This window comes from Solanum lycopersicum, chromosome 8 (genome assembly GCF_036512215.1).
Source record: "Solanum lycopersicum chromosome 8, SLM_r2.1".
Classification (NCBI taxonomy): Eukaryota; Viridiplantae; Streptophyta; class Magnoliopsida; order Solanales; family Solanaceae; genus Solanum; species Solanum lycopersicum.
In genome coordinates, this window is record NC_090807.1 from 65,992,036 (window position 1) to 66,014,191 (window position 22,156).

Here is a 22,156-nt window from a genome sequence, read left to right on the forward strand (position 1 = left end):
GCTAAAATTATAATCATATAATAAAATTATAGAAAATATTTGATTTATGGATAGTTAATTATTGTTTTAACAATTTTGTAATGATTTAGGATGTTTTATAATTAAGTTGGGATTCCATAGTAATCTCAATGATTTACTATTTATGTATATATTTTATCTTCTCCGAATTTTACTGAGTTTGTTTGTTTGTTATATTTTGTAAGAATTTTAATTTTTTATTAGTAGTTTAATTGATAACTCTGTTGTATTTACTAAATAACAGTCTTACTCGATGAAAACAATGCTTCCATGTTCACTGGCTGTAGTATTATTTTGATATTTTGCTAATTGAAAAAAATATCTTTCGACATAACTTGAAAATTTGTTGGTAATAATTTGATGCTCGGCTTTTTAACAATTAAAATTAATAATTAAATCATAAAAAGTAATAATTAAAATTTTAATAATTTTATAATTATTTAATATGTTTATAAGTTTAATAGCTATTAAAATCGAGTCAATCAATAAATTGGCTGACTTTTTAAGTAATGTGTACATTCAAATCTTTTGAATGTTTTAGGACAAATCTTCAAAGATTTATGTCTTATATTACATTCCATAATTATATAATACATATTATATATATATATTATAGTAATATATATATTTTATTGACTATGGCTTACCAAGTAAATAATAATTAAATTGTTGCTCTATAAATAGTTAAATAAGGATTTGGTGAATCTATATGTTACTATGAACATATATACATAATAATTCCAGATATCACTTACCAAAAACTTGTACTACTTGTTGCTCTTAAATTTTATAATGATTTTTAATGTATTCTTTGTATTTGTTTACATTTTATACCATGTTTAGATATGGTTATTAGTTTTTTCGAAAAATTATAAAAGATCATTGAACTATACTCCTTGCATTGTGAAAAATATATTTGGTAAAAATTTGTTTGCAGACGCTGTTTATAGTAAGTTAAGTAGGTGTATGATAGGTGTTGGCATGTAGGCTTTTAACACTTAATTGTGGTTAATTGATAGTATTTTTGTAACTTATTCAATCACTTAATAAAAATATCGAATATGAATAAATATATTTAAAAATTCATTAAATAATTATAGATATTTAATTATTATTAAATATCAATTACTTAAAATTATTAATTAATTTTCTTGAATTAAAATTTCACATGAGTTATAAGTTTATTTTGAGTCATTTTCAAACGTCAAGGCTGACGTGGAATTCTCATCTTTAAGAGATTTCGATTTTCAAGAATTCTTTTCCTAACTGAAAATCTGGTACAGATAGCTCAGTTTGATTTAAAGAAAATAAATGTAATAAACAATGAAAAAATATTTACTTTTTGCCATTTCCCGTTTTATAATCAAACCGTACATCAGAAAGGATAATATTAATATAGGGATTATAACTCTTATCTTATCATAAAGAAAAAAAGCGTTCAATAAAGAAAAAGGGAGTACGATTATAGGATATATTATTAGTTAAATGATTGATAGACAAAGCAATAATTGGTTCTTATCATTTTATCCTAAAACTCTCTTTTTTAAAAAGACAATTCTGTTATTTAGAGAAAATGATGGTCTACCAAAAATGCTGACGATATACGTCCATATCCTAAAATCACTATAAAATAATAATTTCAGAAACCACACTTTCGATACCATTGAGAAGGAAAATCGATCTCCGACCTCCTTTATGAAAATATGAACTAATCAAGGTGAGAGTAGATTTTGAAACTTATCAAACCAATAGTTAGTTACTACAACTAATTTTCACCTTATTTATCCATGGCAGAAACACTAGGAACGCATTTTTTGAACAGATGTGAAATTGAGTTAAAATGCATATTTACAAAACCAATCCTAGACTTCTGAAATAGGACAGGGAAAAACAGTTTTTCGGAGTGTACATCCACATAGAATTGAAACGAGAATCTTACCCTAATCAAGTTTACATGTTTGTCATATATAGTTTTATACCTTTCGCGATGTTTTCTCATTAATTCTTCAGCTCCGGTATGGACTTCTGTCAAGTGTTTGGGCATATGTCATTGCTTCACTGGTCTTTGAAAATTGACATGCGTTGAGAGTTTTCTGTTTGACACTGCAATTTGGAATTGATCAATTGATATACAAATAGGAGCACTAGCAATAATCGTGAAACAACTGTGAGAAGATGATAAAAATTTACCTGCTTGTAATCTACAACAAAAGCTTCCCCAGACAAATCCTCTGCAGCTCAATCCTAAAATCAAAAAAGAGAATTACAACAGAAAAAATACAAATATAGTCTGAAGTAGAATGCAGGATTAGATCAAAACTAGTTCAGATGGAGTAAAGATGAACATTTAGGCGGAAACATGTGACGTCGCTCTTTGCAGAATGGTCAAATATTCCCATAAACATTTAACACATCTATGCACATACAACTTCACTCCTTCTGCCATAAACTATTATCAGCTTTGCAAATAAGGAAATGCAAAAATAATCCATTAGGGGATAGGCAATGAAAATAACAAATTTGTTCAGCGTTATACCATAAGGTCATCTTCAGGTCTGTTTAAGCCGTGAAAACCTGCAGGCTCAACGGTTCTTTGAGACAAACAAGCTAGAATCTTGACGAGTTCCCTTGTTTTATACATTGATTTAACTAAAACAATGTCAAACATCAATTTGAAGTTGCTTTCTATTCTAGTCGTCCAATACAAGCAGCCTAAGAAGTACCCTTACTACTCTGGTCCAAAATAAATGTCCTTTTAGCCAAATCAATTTGGTCCATACAAGTGTTGCTCTAGAAAACCAAAGCATTAATTTTTTTTTTCAAATCTACCCTAGCTTCCAATAAATGATCTTAAAAAGTTCGAGTAGAGATGCAAGGTAATTTGATGAGAAATTACCCTTTATGATTAGTGCTAATAAATGCAGAAAGCAATGCACTTATACACATCCATAAATATGCGGTTAGGCTAAGATCTTTCTAAGGCTTATCAGATCAGTTGCTCTTTTAACTGGAACTACAGCAATAAAGATGCTCATGTAGAGCTCAAGCTCTCAAATAATAAAAATCGTCTAACTGCGCAGGAAGAAGCTGAAATAAAGGAAAATCTAAAAAAGAAAATGCCTCACTTACCTGTTTTATGGTGTTAACATTGTATTAGCACCAAGAGTAAGTCCACAAGGTGGAACTGCAGAAACTGGTGTGCAAGATCTAGAGGAATCCCATTCCACATCAAAGGCATATTCCAACCGTCTTCCAAGGGATTTTCCGGAAACTGATCTTTTACATCCAGAAATCCTGTCCTTCAGGTTTGAGGAGTCTTCCCTGTCAGGTACACTCCCGAGAAAATGCATGGGTGTGGTACTGCCTGTGCAACTAGAATGACCAGAAGCTTCTGCAATTCTTGAATTCTTCTTCCTTATGATTGAAGGAGTTTTTGTGTAGCTCATTGCGGAGTTCCTTAACACAGATTCTGGACTGCTACCATTAGCAGAGACTGTTAACTTAAGACTAGGAGGTGTAGAGCAAAGTGGATGGCCATGATGTTGCCCGATAAAGTTGTCTTTACTAAGTTTTTCATCCATTGAAGAAATCATCAGGTCTTTTACTTTTGGTGGTTCATAACACAAGCGGCCAGGCTGATTGAGAGCCAAAGAATATTGTGTATCATATGTTCTGTTTTTCTTGTTACCGTAGGAAACCTCGGTGAAGGCAGCCAATGACAAACTCAAGAAATCATGGTCAGGATCATTGGCAGCATCGTACCTAGACCTTTTGGGAGATTCATACATACTCCCAAAAGAAGTAGGACGAACAGCCTCAACTTGAGAACTACTCCATCCGGTGTTGTGTGATGGATCCAAACGAGCATCTAAAGAAGAGTCCAACAGAGGATATGATATTTTAGTGAGACTTAAAGTGGATTGGCATTGTTTATCTGTCTCACCTATTGGAAGAATTTCTGCCTTGACAAATTGTATTCCACCAAATTGCTTTATCAGATCCCTCTCCTTCTGTTCTGATGATTTACAGGTTCCCAATGAAGAAGTACCCTTATGCAAACCATTTTGAGGAGAATTAGCAGATCCAATCCTCAAATCAGTTGGGCAAGCATCAGCAGCATTACCTACTCCTGTTTGCTCGCTCAAAAAGACTGTTTCTGCATTATGAGCCTGTGTTGGATGCTTCTTGATTTCCATATTTTTCTTGTGAGTTGAGAAGTCCGGAGATCCCTCACTTTTGATATCCGGCACTAACCTACTTAGTAAATTCAAATTCAATCTTTTCTTCAGAGTGGAATTCCAATGATTTTTAATTGCATTATCAGTCCTGAGAGAGTGCCAAAAGGAAAAATAGATCAGAAAGGAGAACTAATCAAAGATATGTACCTATATGATACTTGAGCAAAAATCATTCAAGCAGAACGCATCAAGCGTAGGCAAAAAAATCATTTTAGAGTAATCATGATAAATTAGAAACTGGACTTAATAGATACAAATTGACACATGTACCTGCAGCTATTAGCACAAAAGAACGACAATCCTCTGAATTAAACAGAGTGCACGATTGAGTCCTTAAAAGTACACTTACGATACCTAGAATATCCAGGCTTCTGCAGAAAGAAGTTATAATACTATTACTAACTTTGTCCCCATTTGGTTCTCCTAACTTGCTTGCCGAGGGTCAATCTGACCAAAAAAAAAAAACTTAGCTTATTACTACAAGTTTAAAATTGTTGAAGAGTTCCACATAGGGTGAAAGAGGGATAGGTGGTCTCCGTATATGGCCTTGGAAATCCTCCACTCATGAGTTAGCTTTTGGGGTTGAGTTAGTCCCAAGATCCATTTCTTTACCTGGTGATACCAGAACTCATCCCAATTCTTGTTTCCCGATGTTGGGCCCCTATTTGAATTGCCCATACTCCTGATGTTCAGTCCTGGGCATGACGAGAGTGTTTAAGAGCCCTCTATAGAATGAAAAAGAGATGGCTGATCTACATACATAGTCTTGGGCATTCCTCCCTCTTGAACTAGATATTGGGGTGGAGTTAGGCCCAAAATGATTCTTTCAACTTTTTTTCCATGTCAAATTGACAAAATAAAATATTAAGAGAGTTCCAGACATGAATAGTTTTGAACCTCAAGAAGTAAAAGAAGAAACCATATTGGGAGAAAATGATTTAGAAGTCTGGATGGAAGTGAAACTGGAGAATAAGATAAAAAGAAGTAAAAGTAAAGAGAAAGCTGCATATGCCTTCACTGCCTTCATTATAAAAATTATCTACTTATCTCCCTAGAACAAACTCGAGTAGTATCCAAGATTTTGATACACTCTGTAAGCAATGTACCAAGGAAACCTAAAAATCAAAAAGTTGTGTTTGATTTGGCATACAAGTTATACCACACTAATACTGACTTTTCAGAATCATGCACTCCAAACGATCTGCCATTGGTATGAGAGGGTGATAGATATAACAAATTACTTGATCCACATTTTACGAATGCCCAAGGAATCTCAAAATCAGACACTGATATACATAATAGAAGAATAGTTTTATAAGAATACCTTCCAGGAAGAAACTTCGCAATTTTAGCCCACTTATTTCCGTATAATTGGTGATAGTGGCATAGGACCATTTCTTCCTGTTCAGTCCAGGCATCTTTTGTTATTGTTGGGTCAAGATGATTATGCCACCTGTGACATTCATGGACGATCTCACAACGTTAGTGAACATAGCAGACTGAAACAACTATGATAACTTGCAATTAATCAACCAATGTCATTTTCTTATTCAAAAGGAACAGAACATAGAAATGTGGATCTCCTTTTAAGCTTTAACTGCAAAATCCAACGAATAATATACCATTAAATTGCAGTAACCAAATATTTAGCAGGCTCCCAGTTTTCATGCTTTTTCTTATTCACTTACAAAAGAGAAATCTGCCTATGTGCAAAACATAGCCAGTTTGAATCCTTATAAAGAAGAGTTGTGCCCCAAATTATGGATTTTTCATATAGCCAACCCCTACTACGAATTGGGGCAGTAGTTGATTGATTAATTGCTTTGAAAAGACGCACACAATATATCAAGCAATAGATAACAAGAAATACAATGCTCCTACAAACGAGCAGGGCCTCAACAGGACAAAAAATCCAGTAGGACTAAGTGAAAATAAGACAAAAAGATACAATTCCTGCAAAACACGAGAGAAAAGTGAGACAAAATGAGTTCTGATGGCAAGGAATAACTCTGTAAGCAACATAACTACAGATGTTCCAGGAAGCCTTTTGAAAAATTCTGGGTTTATGATCATGTAAATTAGTCGGAGGTATAAATAGAAGCTGTGGCCTAGCAACAGATTTAGGCGGAGTTAGAAACTGACCTTTCCCGACACTGCTTGCCAATGCGACCAGGCAAAGAATTTGCAATAGAGGACCACTTCTTACAGCCATGTTTCTCAACTAACTCAATAATCAGGTCATCCTCCTGAAATTCCAAATAGAACAAAACAGTTGTCTTTAATAATCAAAGTATTGATAATTGGAATACAACTCGTAGAAAACCAATGGATGTAGAACTGTTTAATACCTCCTTTGTCCAAGGACCCTTTACAAGCTCAGGATTCAGAACCTTCTGCCAGCGATGCAAGCACTGCACATCAGTCCTTCCATTCAAGCACTCAGCTATAGAACAAAAGAGAACACAATAAAACCACACAAAATGTTCAGCAGACAAATTTTGCTCATAGATACAACAGTATAAGTTACTCCATGAAATAGTCAGGTATTCAAAATATGGAAACCAAGTCATAAAGTGACTTGGAGCAAAAAGTGAAGGTCTTTGTGGTTAACCTAGCTGAAAAGTATAGAGCATGACAGAGTAAATAGTTTTACCAATTCTTTTCCAGTTTCTTCCTTTGAACCGTTCCACCACTTCAGTCAACAGATTGTCCTGTGAAAGAAATAAAGATGTCAGAAATTTCTAGATCAAAGAAAATGAGCCTATGGAAATAGTAAAAATGAGTAAATTAAACTGATATTATGAGTAACAAAATCTATCTTTATCCTTTCCTTAGCTCAATTATACATCCTAAGCATCCACGTGCATCAGAACCCAAAAGGAAAAAGGAGATGACAACTCATACAGATACTTCTATAAGTACCTAACTATCACGGAGACACACTCTCATCACAAGGTTATAAAAACCATCATACATGTATGCAGGATACTTCAATGGAGAATTAATGCACTAGAAATCAAACAACATATAGGTACAACAAAAGCTCTAGCGACTAGCCTTTTACCTCTTCTTCTGTCCAGCCTGCCTGAGAAGAACGCTTAGTTGGACCTGAGCTCCTTCGACAACTGGAACTGAAATAGGATTAAACAATTGAAGTGAAAACTAAAATTGCATCAATCAGCGTATCTGTTTGAAAGACCTTATTTGAGGCCCAACTGTTCAAAGACAGAAAAAAATCAAAGGTTTCAGCATACCCAGGCTCGGAGGAGCATCTCGGAGTGCTAGCCTCATAACTGCTATCTGAGAGAGATGAACAAGAAATGAATCCACCAATGTCCAGAGTTGGAGCTTCCTCTTTAACTTGTACCATGTCTTGCAGCCAAAGAATATCCTTAAACTGCAAAACAATTACGACAAAGAAGAAGTAAGAACAAATGCTCAAATGCACAAGCTAATGAAGAAAAACAAGAACAGTTATAGAAATTAAAACCACATTTTGCTCTATTCGCATCAGTAAACATGTTGTGCCCGACAATCAGTATAATGCTAGACTACGTTTATACTAGCTGTCAACTTATAACCCTCTACTTTTATCTAGACATGGAAGTCGCGAGAGCTATTAGTTACACCAAGTAAGAAAATAGAATCTTTTTCAACAAAACAAACATATGTCATAAATCCTAAATGTTCAAGGCACCCAAACAAAAGTATGGAAAGAATTCCCAACAATCCAGTAATACGATCAAATATCTCACAGCTCTGCAAGAGAAAGACAATAAAGATGTGTGTGCTCCTCAGGAACTAATCAATCAATTACCACACCTTGACCCCAAACTAGTAAAGATCTTCTATCAAAATCATTTGTATCAACTCAAGCTCAATCCCAATATAAATCAATTTATGCAATACGAACATCATTTTTGCATAGTAGCCAAACAAATCAACTTCATAATTTCAATTTCATGAATATCCCTAAAGTACCTCCTCAAGAACCTTAGAACACACAAAAGTCCAAATTTTAAGCAAAAAAAACTCAAAATTCAACACAAAGATCAAAACTTTAAACTAGCATTTTTTTCAGCAATCAAACATCACGAGATTTTCCAAACGAAGAGAATTAACCCCTTAATAAAAAACACAAATAAGCAAAAAAAAATATATTCCCCCCAAAAAAGCTTAAAAACATACAATAATGAACAAGATGCCACGAAATGCAGATAAACACTTGAAAAGCTTCGAAATAAACAGGGAATGGATACAAAAACAAATTTATAAAACACATAAAAATCCACCTAAAACCTAGATACAGATATAGCTAATCAGAGTAGTCAAATTAAATGAACTGTTTCAGTGAAGTACACCTGAACCCCAAACCAGTACAGATCCGCTATATAAATCATTCCTAACCACTCAAACTCACTCATTCCAATACAATTTTCATATATCTATTCCTTTCCATAGATGCACCCAGGTGCATAAAACACACAAAAAAATCCCCTTTTTTACATCTCTTAACTAAAAAAAATCAAAACTTTACACTAACATTCCATCAATCAATCGAACAGGATCAAAAATTCACAACAACCAGATTCACACCTAACGAACGAACAAAAAACCGCAAAATCCAAAATAAAACAGCTTGAAAACATACAATGATGAACAAAACAGCTAAAATTGCTTCGAATTCGTAAAATCTAAATAAAAATCAGAAAAAAAATGTACCTAAATTGTAGAGAGAGAAAGAGAGTATAATTGAATGTAACTGACCGTTTTTGAGTGAAGTTAGGGTTTAAAGATATTAATTTGTAGAGAGAGAGAGTAGCGGGAAACTGAAGAAGATTCTGAAGAGTAACTGACGGATTTGTTGGATTTGAAAATATATATACAAAAGTAGTGTGTTATAGAAGAAACACACTCAAGCTGTGGGGTTGAGGAAGGACTTTTTTTTTTTAACGCCGTTTCATTTACCTCTTTTTTATATTACTCGATTTCTAGCTCCGTCTCTCTTTAGGGTAATAATTTATCTCGAGATAATATATTTTTCAACTAGACTAAAAAAATAAGCCAATTTTTTTTTGTATATATGCATACAAATAGTTTTTGTTAGTAACGGATTTAAAAGTTATCGATATGACTTTATTGAATTCAGTCACAGAAGGATGGTCGAATTCTGCAAATTTGGAATTCTTTTGCATGGTTAATAATTCACGTGTTTTGTAAAATGTTTAATGTTAACAAATGCAAGTTTGAAATACTGTGAATGAGTTTTTAATTACTCACGTGTTGATCTTTACCGTACTTAATGGGTCTAAATGAGTCGGAATGATTGAAATTTATATGGAAGTCTTATGTTTATTATTTAAGAATTTTATAGAGATAACAAATCATCACTGTTTCATCTATTTTCAGTCATAATTATCACCATCATCTAACGTCCATAACTACCGTCCTCAACTCAACTACAACCATTACTATCATCAACTATGAGTGTTCACAAGTCGATTAGGGTTAGTTATTGATCAAAATCAAAATCAAATCAAACCTAATATAATATACATTTATCAGCTTGATTGTTATCGATTTCAATGTGATTTTATTCGATTATTCAGTTATTAATCATATATAAAACATAAAAGAACTGATTCATATAAAAGGGAAGAAAAAATTAACAAGTTATTCAAACAAAAAAATAATTAGATCGGATGACGTTACAAAACTTTCAAAGACTAAATTTAATGTGAACAAAGCGTTGAAATTCACCACTTTGTCCCTGACTAGGAAGTGGCAATGACATTCCTAATCTCGTAAAAAACTCACATAAATAAAATTGATACATAAAATAGATGTTCTTGTGTTGAACAATTTTTATATATATAAATCTTGACGAAAGCATATATACAATATTTAAAATTGTTCATAATATATATTTGATTAATTTTTTTTTGAGCTTTTTAAGGAAAGCCAACTATTATCTAATTTAAAAAATGTAAAATTAAATAAAAAACAAATTATTTTGTTTAATCAATTTGATTGAGCTTTCCGAATCAATTTTATCCAAAATATGAACATCCATATTCCCTCCCTCGTAACTTGGGAAACTTTTTAGCTAAATTTTAAAAATATTCCTTACATTTAAATAAGTTTTTTTTTTCATTTAATTTATAAGTTGCATATGATATTTTATTTATGGTCGGAAAATTTTATTAATTTTTTTTAAATATTAAATATATTTTTTATTTTAAAATAAATTAATTTTTTAAAATAAAAAGCTATTAAAATTAAAAGAATAGAAAAAACTAAAACATAAAATAACATAAATAAAATACGATTATAATAAATTTTGATCAAAATTTCGAGGGGAAAAATCCCTTTATTTTTTATATCAGTCCAGTAAACTATTGATAAAAAATACATTAGCTTGGCACATTAATTTAGGTTAAAGTATCAATACACTCATTTGCAATAATATGTTCTCATAGTAAACTACTTTATAATAATCTTCTTGGTATACAATCTCATCAATTTTTACCTTTTTAGCTCAATTAATCAGTTTAGACTAATTATTGTTTGAAAATTAATATTTTCGTCTTTAGAAACTAGATAAAGTGTAATTTAAGTTAAAATATTTTTTACAGAAGTGGAAAAACTATATTAATGTGCCATAAATTAAAATGTATAAAATATTGAATTCTCTTAGTCATGTTTAATATATTCTCAAAGTATTTTCTTTCATTAAATAATAATAAAATGTCACGTTCTTCCTTACTTAATTTACCATAAATCAGTAAATAATGGATGACTTATTATGTGTTATGTTCACACATGCTTAGATTTCCCATATTTATCGTATATCGCCGTTATTTTACGTTATATATTGACTCATTTACTATTTGTATTTGAGACAAAGTGTATTAAAACGTATTATTGGAAATGAGATATTAGAATGCAGAAGAAAGATGAAACTCTTATAAATTTTTGAACCTCATAAATCGTTTGTTGATTTTGAAATTTCTGACAAATTTTTTATTTCACTTGTTAATTGCGTTTGAATTGTAGCACTGTTTGCTTGAGTCGTCCCATATTTTATTTGGAGACATTATCCTTTCTACAAATTTCCTATATTATTCGAGTTTTGTTCTTATTTATAATTATTTTTTTAAAAGTCTTTATTCTTTTTAATATAAATACATCTCTTTTTAATCTACTTCATAAAGATTAATATATTTTATATTTAAAAATTATTTAATTTTAAACCTTTTATTTTAGCAAATATATAACTTTTTGGCCAGTCATTTGTCTATGACATAACTTTTATAAAAATGCCTTTATATGATTGAAGACGAATTTTCCACCACCTAATTTTGTACAAGGTAGTTAACAATTTTCTTTCATATTTAGTAAACTTTGATATTTCTTACTTTCAAGTCTCTATTTTTCTTTTGATTTTTTTGTACACTTAACAAGTCACCATCTTTTAAACTTTATTGATTCGAGGGGCACTAATACAGATCATTAAATATTGACGAATAAGAATTCAGTAATTTTGATTCAAATTTTTAATTTAAGATTTCGATCGAATTCAATCACGATTTTTATTATTTATAGAGTGTTAAAATTCAATATGAATATCAAATGTGGATACTGAAAAAAGTCACTTATGTAAATCACAAAGCAATATAATGTTCATGTGTGCATAGCCTTTCGATTGTTGCTAAATAGAGGTCCTTAAACTTGCATGATTATCTAAAAAAGTTTGAATTTATGTACCATCCAAATTCTAAGTTCATTGTTCTTGACTTTGATTTTTCTTTTTCGCTTTTGGCCGTGAAGTGATAAGTATTCTATTTCATTAATTCTTAATCAGATGTTTCGAGTTCGAGTCTCTTAAGTACATAGTTATTTTTGTTAGGAAACGTTTTATACTCAATATACAACTTTAAAGCGCGTATCTAAATTTAATCGAACTTCGTTCTGATACGTAAAAAAAATAAATATATATATATATACATATTATTCAAAAGTAAAAAATAAAATCCAAGCTTGAATAATAGACCCTAGCTACATTTTCTACAACTTCTAGTAGCCACACCTTGCACCCTCGATAGAATAATGTACTAGTCTACTCAAAACATTACATTACATTATCACAAACTAAAATTTCAAACAAATTAGTTACTTACCAACTATATTGGTGCCCCATTTTTACCCTATAAATACCCTTCTAATTATTATTACTCCCTCATAAAAAATCACTCATCCCAATTTATTAGTAGTCACACAAAAAATAAAAATATGAAAACTTCAATTTTTATTCTCTTTTCCCTTTTTTTCACCTATGCCAATGCAGCCACAATTTTAGTTCGTAACAATTGTCCCTACACCGTTTGGGCTGCCGGAGTCCCAGCCGGAGGCGGCAAACGCCTCGATCGTGGCCAAACGTGGACGATAAACGCCCCTCCGGGGACTAAACAAGCTCGAGTTTGGGGCCGTACCGGATGCAATTTCGATGCATCCGGTAAGGGAAAATGCCAAACTGGAGATTGTAATGGTCTTCTTGTATGTAAATCTTTTGGTGTACCACCAAATACATTAGCTGAATATGCCCTAAACCAATTTGCAAATAAAGATTTTTTCGATATTTCTCTTGTCGATGGATTTAATGTTCCTATGGAATTTAGTCCAACTTCCAATGGGTGCACCCGTGGCATAACGTGTAAAGCGGAAATTAATCAACAATGTCCTAATGAATTGAAAGCTCCCGGAGGATGTAACAACCCTTGTACTGTTTTTAAGACTGATCAATATTGTTGTAACTCTGGTAACTGTGGTCCGACTAAATTTTCGAGATTTTTTAAGGAGAGGTGTCCTGATGCATATAGTTACCCTAAGGATGATCAAACTAGTACTTTCACTTGCCCTGCTGGTACTAATTATAGGGTTGTATTCTGTCCTTAAATATCTATCTGCCTATCTATATATCCTTTTGTATTAATAATTTGAATAAGGCTATGTTATTCTCCTTGCTAGGAGGATTAATTACTAAGTCAAGGAAAAATATGATGTTTTTATTCATCATATATATAGTGATAATATGGAAGTACTATGTAGTTCCTTAGTTTGTGATGAATAAAAGGAAAATAAAGAATATCTTTATGATGATTTGGTCACTTTTAAGTTTCCCTCAAGGTTTAAGTTAATAGCTTTTGACGAGATGAGTATGAAGATGCATGGTATTGAGTCTGATCCGTCTTTCACCCTCTATGAAAAGCTAGACAAAAATTAATAATAATAGGAGCTTGCATTATATATGGACTTCGATGATCATAAATATTTGAAAACTATACGTGACAGATAATTAATATCCATTTCAACACATGAATCGACGATTTTAGTGATGAGCTATGTAAAATTATTCGAGGAATAAAGTGGTAAGTCATGCATACATGAAACTTAATTCGAGAAGGAGATTGCTTTCTAGTTGTGCAAAACTTCACATTTGCCATATAATTGAAAAGTAAGAGAAGTTACGATTAACATTATGAACACTCTTAATTAAGCGAGCTAGATTTTATTTTAAAAATCATCGAGATTTAATTCAGAACAAAAAGTATTATATAATATTATAATATTAAGGATTCTCTTTGTGGAAGCTTCACCCAATATAATTTTATATTCCTCGTTCCCATTATTAAGTACATGAAATTAATTAAGTGGCTTAAAATTACTTTTTCACATGAAATTAAATTAATTTCTTTAAAGTATTCTAATCAATTTAATTTTTCAAAGAAGAGTTAAAAGGCTATAAAGTTCTAGTGATGACGACCAACTATAAATTGACCACTTAGCTATACACAGTCAAATATTGCACAATTTGAATATTATGATTACCTATATATACAATTCGATCTAGCTAGTTAAAAACAAAAGGAGGGGTAAATTATTGTACCTTCTTAAATTTAAATTTTGGTGTTTAATTATTCATATTAAATCTCGATTAAATATAAATTTGTATTTAAAAAATTCACATTAATAAATAAAACACTCTTAATAAACGACGACTTTCCAGCTATGTAACTCAATGTACATCTTAATTAAAAGGCTATGCATACTATTTCCAATGCATGAGGACCACAAATTGCAATAGCTTCATATTTATTATTGACAAAGACTTAGCTTTGCAGTCAAATATTTGCAATATGTATTATTATGATCATCTAATGCTTTTTGCTCCAATTTCTAAAAATTTTCATCAAAATGTCTTTTTTAAAAATATATACGGAAAAGGGTAAAAAAAATAAGAAGGGTATTTTTGACCCAATAATTTGATAGAAAAATAGTTTTAAATCAAAATATAATTTAAGGGTAAATCTATTTCTGATAGTTTAAGAATATTTTAACCCTTTTCCGTAGTATATAACTAATTAAACATTTCTTTCTGAGCAACATGACTAAAGCCATTAAGTATTCTCCGACTTTGTCTCATATTAATTATCAACATTATTAAAGACAAAGTTCATTTTAAAATCCTAGTCAATTTAAAAATCAAGATATGAAGAATTAATTTATTTTTTCCCTAAAAATTAGGATTGTGTTTTAAAAGTGATAAAAAATATATAAAGGGTAAATTAATAGAAAATGTCGTTTTTGGTTATAGGAGATTTCTATTTTTATTTTATTTTTTAAAAAATGAACATTTCTAATTATTCCCTTTTAGTGTCAGTAAATGCCACCGACAGATTGAATTTTTTGTTTCGTTTAGTTGTAAGCATTTAATTGTTTCTAATACTTTCCTTAAAATTAAGACATTTGAATTTGAATGAATATCTATATATTAAGATATGTATTAACACTTTTTTACTTGACGAGAAAAATTTATATATTAATTATATTTCCCTATAGGTATATAGCTTTTTGATATATTATATATACAATACGGGTTTGCAATGTCATTATTTCAAATTCAAATTTTAACTATTTCCACTAATTTGAGAAAATAAGGCTGTATTTCTTTCATTTTAATTTATGTGATTTTCTTTAATCAGTTTTGAATAAATGATAAATATCTTTTTTATATTTAGTAATATACTTTAACTTTAAAATACTTATTATTTTAATTAGATAATATATCATTACACATGTATTTATATCTTCTTTTATATTATAATTTTTTTGAAAAATAATACAATTCATTTCTTACAAAGACTTTTCTAACCTATCAACAGCAAGTCTTGCTAGTCTTGTAAATTGAAAGTTGAAACCCCACAATGTCCCAAAAAAGAATCACCTAATTATACTGGAATTTTGATAATTCTAAAACAAATAGTTAATAACTATTATTACATAAGTAATACATGCCAATTTTTTTTCCAGTAATCTCAAATTTAAATGTTGATCTAAAATTTTCATTAAAGTTGAAAGTTATATCTTCAATTTGAATTTTTTAACAAAATTTTTAATTTAATCGAATTCAAAAGTACAGAAAAGAAGAAGTTATATAGTGGTTTGTGGGAAAATTTCCTGATCATTTTTCCACATCATGGATTAATTTTTAAACCATAATATATCTCTTGGAAAAAAAATAGAACATTAATTGAGATTATTTTATAATTCAAATAAGTACTATTTAAAATTTAAAGAAAGTCCATTCTTCTATATTTTTTTTTAGAATACAAAGTTGCTACTAATATATTTCTTAAAAAGTGATGGAAAGTTATTTTTTTTCTTTCACATGAAATAGTTTATTTTTATTCAATAAATAGTACTTTCAATTTTCCATTTATTTATCTTATTTTTTGACTTGATATGATAATTGAAATTAAATAAAAAAATCATTTAAATCTTATACTGTTAAACTAAAAATTGAAATAGATGATACTTACTTTTGAAATTACTTATAAGTATATTATTGCTAAAAAAATAAGCCCCTCAAATTTTAAGGCATGTGTACGACTCGTCGTATTTGACGAAGACTTTGATTTGCATGCGGTCAATTGCAATTTAAATTATGAATTTAATATGTGCAAATAAATATTAATATATAATTGAAAAATAGAAGAAGCTAAATATAGTGTTAAGAATATTCTTAATTGAGTGAGACTTTTTAGAAGAAAATAATATTATCACAAAAATTAAAAAATTTTATATGACCAACATGAGTTGTGGTGCACTAGTGAGAATGCTTTACCTTAATCAGAAATCTCGAATTCGAGCTTTGGATATGAAAAAAATCATGTTAGAAGCGCCACTCCCAAATAGACCCTGCAGTAGAAATTAATATCTGGTATCTGTATTGAGTCTCGATAAAATCTAAAATATGTAATCCTAAATTAACTTGAACTCTAAATATGTCCTTTTTACACAAACTCTAATTCTTAGAAATTAGATATCTATATATATTCTACCTATTATAACATTAAAAATTAAAAACATACAAATATAAGCAAAAAAAATATATACGGATGTTCAATTTTAAAATTACACAAAAATAAAAATAAAAATAAACACCCTTTAAAATAAATAAGCCAGTTTGAAATAAGTTTAAAATAAATTTGAGGATAAATAACAATTTTATAATTAGTTTAAAAAATATAATATCCAAAATTAAGTCAGGTCATATTAAAGTTAATAAAGCGACCGTGCTAGAACCACGGGATTCGAGGGGTGCCTAATACCTTCCCTTCGGTCAACAGAATTCCTTACCCGAATTTCTAATTTGCAGATTAAATCCATCGACTAAAGAAATGTCCCAGAAATCTAGGTTGTTAAACTGGTTCAAGGCGTATTCGGCCAAGGTGTTTGGCGGTTTACCCCACCCGGTACACTGCAAGACTCCACCACAATCACCAGTCTCACAAGAACCTCTACCAGCACCGTCAAAGTTGCATTTAGTACGACCCCATATACGTGCCATCTTAGTGCCCCTCAGTGCATTGATGGTCCAAGTCTGGCCTTGATCGAGACGTTGAAAAATCTTTTTTTTTTCATGTTTCTTGTTTATTTTAAATTTTATATATTTGTTTGTTTTTTTTTTCTCTGAAAGAACGTTTCTCTCTTCTTCTTTTTTTTATTATTTTATTTTATCATTATTTTTAGTATATTATTATTTTATAGTTTTGTCTTCTTCTTTTCTTTTTTTTTTCCAATTATTTTGTACTAATTTTGTTATTCTTTTATCGTTTTTTTTAATTGTGTTGTTATTATTTGTTTTTTTTTAACGTTTTATTTTATTAATTTTAAATTTCTATTTTTTATTTCTTACTTCTCCCTTTTTATTTTTTACGTTTTTGTATTTTTTTTTAATTTACGTTCTTTTTTTTTTGTTTTTGTTAAAAAATTTTGTTATGTTTTTTTTATTATTATATTTTCATGCCCCTTTTTTTTTCTTTTTCTTTTTAAAATCTCTTTTCTCTTTATATCATTTCTCAATTTTTACTTCTGTTATTATTATTATTATTATTTTTATTATTATTATTAGTTTATAATATTAATCTCTAAATGAAATTTATTTACCTTTTAATTACAATTCTACTTAGATTAGTTTTTCTTTTTGAAAAAAAATTATTTATTAGTTATTATTTTTATATCCTAATCTAACAAGTATACAATTAATTCAACAAAAATCTTCTAAAGTGAAAATAGACGAAAATATATATTAATCTATTTAAATTCAACAACTCAATATCATGAAGCAACATAAATTGCAAAATCTATCTAAAAAAAACATAATAATAGTAATAACGTAACAATAATATAATACATGTGATTGCTATTAAAATCAATTTTTCATAGAAGTAGTATTATTTAAATCACGCGAGAATTTATAGTTAGCTCGCTGCGAAAATTGATACCACAAAAAGCGAGCTGTATCCACAAATTCGGAATCACGATCAAATTTCCAAATTTCTGACTCTAGCCTAATTCTCAAAAGAAATAACTCGTTTTTTTCCCCTATATTTCTCTCTGTATCTGTGTGTCTGTGTCTCTTCTTTGTCTGTATTCTCTGTTTTCTTCTCAACTGAGAGAGTTTGATGCTAATTAAATGGATAGTAATAGAGTTGGATTAGGATTTAGTTTGAAATATTGTTGAGGGAATTGGGGTTGAGATAAGGATATAAAATAAATAAATAATAATAATAGAAAATTAAATTTAAAAAAAAAATTAAAAAAAAAGTCAAATGAACGTCAGAAGAAAAAAAAATCAAAATTAATGGAATGAAACTTTTTAGTAAAATAAGTTAGAAAGTTGGGAATAATTAGGATAAGGTGAACAAATAACTTAAATTATTTTTAAACTAGATAATTAACAAATAACTTAAATTCCCAACTTCTATTTATCAATTCTTTTTTTATTAATAAACTATAATTGATTTTATTAGTTTTATTAATTTACAATTTATTATTATTATTTTATTTTATTTTAAATATAACCTTTTTTTAAAAAAATTGGTGTTTGATTCTTTATATTTTGATAAAAAATTAGATGTTCACAATTTTAAATCACAAATATTATATTTTTAATATAGAATTTTTTAATAAGAATTTAGATTTAGTTAAATTCGATACGAGTAAAGTTAGGAGAAGGTTCCCAAAAAGACCAAAAAATATTCATGAAGAATTAAATGCGGACGTGGAATAGTGACTCGTGGAAAATTTTCCTCATCATTATTCCGATGTAATATTATTGATATATGTGATTATTTTTATTCCGTATCTTTTTATATGTCATTTTTATTATAAAATAGTTAGTTCGTAATATTTGTTATTTTGTAAAATTAATGTATAAATTATAATAATTTTTTAATTATACTCTTAATAATTAATTATTTTTGAAAATAAATATTTGATCAATTTAAAAAAATTAATAAGTAGTTGCCATGTTTTTCTTTGTCAAAGAAAAACTAAAATTCACGTGGGCAGTCATATTCAGGAATTTCTCGTCTAATTTCATTATAAACTAACATCATATTCAGCAGGAATATTTAGATCATTTTGAAGTAATGAAATTTAAATATTTTGTGATATTGTCAAGTTTGCTTTAAGAACTTCGGGAAAAAAAAATCATTTTTACACAAAATATATAGAAAAATTGAGGTGGAAAATATTTTTCTTTTTCAAATTTTGAATCAATTCAATTCACACTGATAAAAATTTGGCTCAAAAAATAAACTGAAACATTTAAGTAGTCGTCCAAATATATTTGATTTTTGAAATTTATTATATTTATCATTTATTAAAAAGTTAACTTCACAAAAATATCGTTTTTTTGTTTTCTATATTATGTTTGTATGTTTAGATTAGGACAGGTACAGAAATGGGCTAAAAAACCCAAAGGCAGGTGGGTCCAACATTCGGTCAAGGATAACAGAACCCGGAGTTGGACCCAAATCTCTCTCTCTCTATCCTTCTCTTTACTATTTGCTTATCTTATTTTGTTTTCAATGCCGTAAGCTTAGGATTAGGAAACTCCAAACCCTCATCGAACGCCTGTTATTTTATCAAACCTAAAAATTTTTAAAACTAACTTCTAAATGATAAATTGTTTCAAATTCGTAAGGCTTGTTTAGATAAAACCTTGAGTAAGCTTAACTTTGAAATGGTTTCGTAAACTGGCAAGATAAACAATAAATATTTCAAAATTGGCTAAGTTTGGCTAAGTAAGTCATGTTAAAAGTTCAAATAAATTTGCAAAGGTTAAAAATAAAAATAATCAAATAGTTAATCATTGGAAAACCGTAAGTTAACGGAGTGTTTTGGGTGCCTTACACCTTCCTAAGATACTAATAGGAATCCCGAACCCTTAAAATGTTTCAAAACAAATAATAACAACACAATTAAAAAAAACGATAAAAGAATAACAAAATTAGTACAAAATAATTGGAAAAAAAAAAAGAAAAGAAGAAGACAAAACTATAAAATAATAATATACTAAAAATAATGATAAAATAAAATAATAAAAAAAAGAAGAAGAGAGAAACGTTCTTTCAGAGAAAAAAACAAACAAACAAATATATAAAATTTAAAATAAACAAGAAACATGAAAAAAAAAAGATTTTTCAACGTCTCAATCAAGGCCAGACTTGGACCATCAATGCACTGAGGGGCACTAAGATGGCACGTATATGGGGTCGTACTAAATGCAACTTTGACGGTGCTGGTAGAGGTTCTTGTGAGACTGGTGATTGTGGTGGAGTCTTGCAGTGTACCGGGTGGGGTAAACCGCCAAACACCTTGACCGAATACGCCTTGAACCAGTTTAACAACCTAGATTTCTGGGACATTTCTTTAGTCGATGGATTTAATATACCGATGACTTTCGCCACAACCAATTCCAGTGGAGGAAAATGCCACTCAATTCAATGCACCGCCAATATAAACGGTGAATGCCCTAGTCAACTTAAAGTAACCGGAGGATGTAACAATCCTTGTACCACGTTTGGAGGACAACAATATTGTTGCACCCAAGGTCCATGTAGTCCTACTGAGTGGTCGAAATTTTTCAAACAGAGATGCCCTGATGCCTATAGCTACCCACAAGATGATGCTACTAGCACATTTGCTTGCCCTAGTGATAGTACAAATTATAAGGTTGTTTTTTGCCCATAATTAATGCCACAATATAAAGCATATTTTGCTACAAATTATATGGTATGAAAAATTACCAAAACAATAAGTATCTTAAAAGGTTTGTTAAACTATTTATGTTGGGTGAGATAATAATATCTTATTTGTGTAATGTATACACACTCCCTTCAACTTATATATTTTGATCATTGATGAACAAATAATAATATCTTTAATAATCGTGTGTCGTTATTTACTTTACTTCAACATTTTCTTGCCTTTTTTTTTTGTTGTTGTATATTGAATTTGAAACTTATTAATGAATTACTTGTAGGTGTATTCGATATGGTCTCAATGTTTACTGGTTAGATTTTGTGGTTTAGTTTATCGATTTTTTATTTATAAACATGCTAAATCAATGATCAATAATTTAGATAATCAACTATCGATCCTTAAATACTTGATTTTTTATTTAATTATTCGTTAGATACGTTTAAGTCAGAACTTCATAAATAGAAATCTAGAAATTTACAAGCAAAAACACTGCTTCATTTATTATATTAATATTAAAATAATATAATAACACAACTTTAACAAGTGCACAAAACACATCAGCATCAATACATTGATTATAAAATGCAAAAGAAAATAGGTTTTGTATTTGAAGTTTAAATAAAGTCATTATTATATAAATAGAAATAAAAATAAAAAAAAGTAGTTTTAATATAATTTTATTAGGTTATTGATTTAATCATTAACTAAAATTTTAAAATTGGAAGCTGAACTAATATTCTAAGACGGTTAATTCAATAACCCAAAATTGATAAATCAACACAGTAGTAACATTTTTTTTTATTTAACCTTTATCAGTTAAACCTGTTTTAGACACAACTAAATATGAATTAGTTAATAAAATAAGTTAGGCGAAAAAAAAAGGAAATTTGACCCTTTTTCCTATCTTATTTTGATTACCATTTGTTCTCGTAAGTCTTATTCTTGCATAAAAAAATCAAAAATTCTAAAAGTATGGTGACAACTCATCTTAATTTTGAATAGAAGAAACTATTTAATTTTGATTTTTCTTTATGGACGGTCTGAGAATTTTCCTATTATTTTTTAAAAAAATGAAATTTTAATATAAAGCAGACATATTAATAAAAATCTAGACACATTAAAGTATTAGTTAAAAATAGGATATGAGGATTATTTTTGTTGTGTTTAATTCCAAAAACTTTCTTGCCTACGAACCAAAAAACATTCCCTGTTTTCTAAATTCATTGGGAGAGTTTTATAATTAATTAACTTTGAATCTCTAGAAAATAAAGAATTAATCATTTTTG

The 22,156-nt window shown here is 29.2% G+C and overlaps 3 protein-coding genes across 4 annotated transcripts; 2 read left to right on the plus strand and 1 right to left on the minus strand.

The window, feature by feature from the left end:
• Nucleotides 1-1,681: 1,681 nt before the first annotated feature.
• Nucleotides 1,682-9,163, minus strand: LOC101266438 (transcription factor MYB3R-2-like). Of its 2 annotated transcripts, none has more exons than XM_004245585.5 (10): nucleotides 9,024-9,163; nucleotides 7,511-7,653; nucleotides 7,321-7,387; nucleotides 6,910-6,967; nucleotides 6,605-6,699; nucleotides 6,399-6,502; nucleotides 5,581-5,709; nucleotides 3,148-4,344; nucleotides 2,209-2,262; nucleotides 1,682-2,121 (listed from the first exon to the last, which is right to left on the minus strand). In XM_004245585.5, the coding sequence occupies exons 2-8, from the start codon at nucleotides 7,624-7,626 to the stop codon at nucleotides 3,153-3,155; spliced, it is 1,761 nt and encodes a 586-aa protein (XP_004245633.1). In that variant the 5' UTR covers nucleotides 7,627-7,653; nucleotides 9,024-9,163; the 3' UTR covers nucleotides 1,682-2,121; nucleotides 2,209-2,262; nucleotides 3,148-3,152. The 2 variants fall into 2 exon arrangements, with proteins under 2 accessions (XP_004245633.1, XP_010325422.1); XM_010327120.4 differs by having other exon boundaries at nucleotides 8,979-9,128.
• Nucleotides 9,164-12,483: 3,320 nt separating this feature from the next.
• LOC101266146 (thaumatin-like protein) lies at nucleotides 12,484-13,423 on the plus strand. The gene has a single exon (XM_004245584.5). It carries the CDS (start codon nucleotides 12,549-12,551, stop codon nucleotides 13,209-13,211), a length of 663 nt encoding a protein of 220 aa, XP_004245632.1. The 5' UTR covers nucleotides 12,484-12,548; the 3' UTR covers nucleotides 13,212-13,423.
• A 5,326-nt stretch (nucleotides 13,424-18,749) lies between these two features.
• On the plus strand, nucleotides 18,750-20,858 carry LOC101264452 (osmotin-like protein OSML13). Its single transcript, XM_069287820.1, has one exon. The coding sequence runs from the start codon at nucleotides 20,364-20,366 to the stop codon at nucleotides 20,856-20,858; it is 495 nt and encodes a 164-aa protein (XP_069143921.1). The 5' UTR covers nucleotides 18,750-20,363.
• Nucleotides 20,859-22,156: the final 1,298 nt, after the last annotated feature.

What these genes read in the sequence shown, in the direction of transcription:
- LOC101264452 (XM_069287820.1), top strand. Translation starts at nt 20,364, where the DNA reads ATGGCACGTATATGGGGTCGTACTAAATGCAACTTTGACGGTGCTGGT.
- LOC101266438 (XM_004245585.5), bottom strand. Translation starts at nt 7,626, where the DNA reads ATGGTACAAGTTAAAGAGGAAGCTCCAACTCTGGACATTGGTGGATTC. An exon ending in AGGGTCCTTGGACAAAGGAG is followed by an intron (nt 6,503 to 6,604) that starts GTATTAAACAGT and finishes TTGGAATTTCAG; the next exon opens with GAGGATGACCTGATTATTGA. An exon ending in GGCAAGCAGTGTCGGGAAAG is followed by an intron (nt 5,710 to 6,398) that starts GTCAGTTTCTAA and finishes TGAATGTCACAG; the next exon opens with GTGGCATAATCATCTTGACC.
- LOC101266146 (XM_004245584.5), top strand. Translation starts at nt 12,549, where the DNA reads ATGAAAACTTCAATTTTTATTCTCTTTTCCCTTTTTTTCACCTATGCC.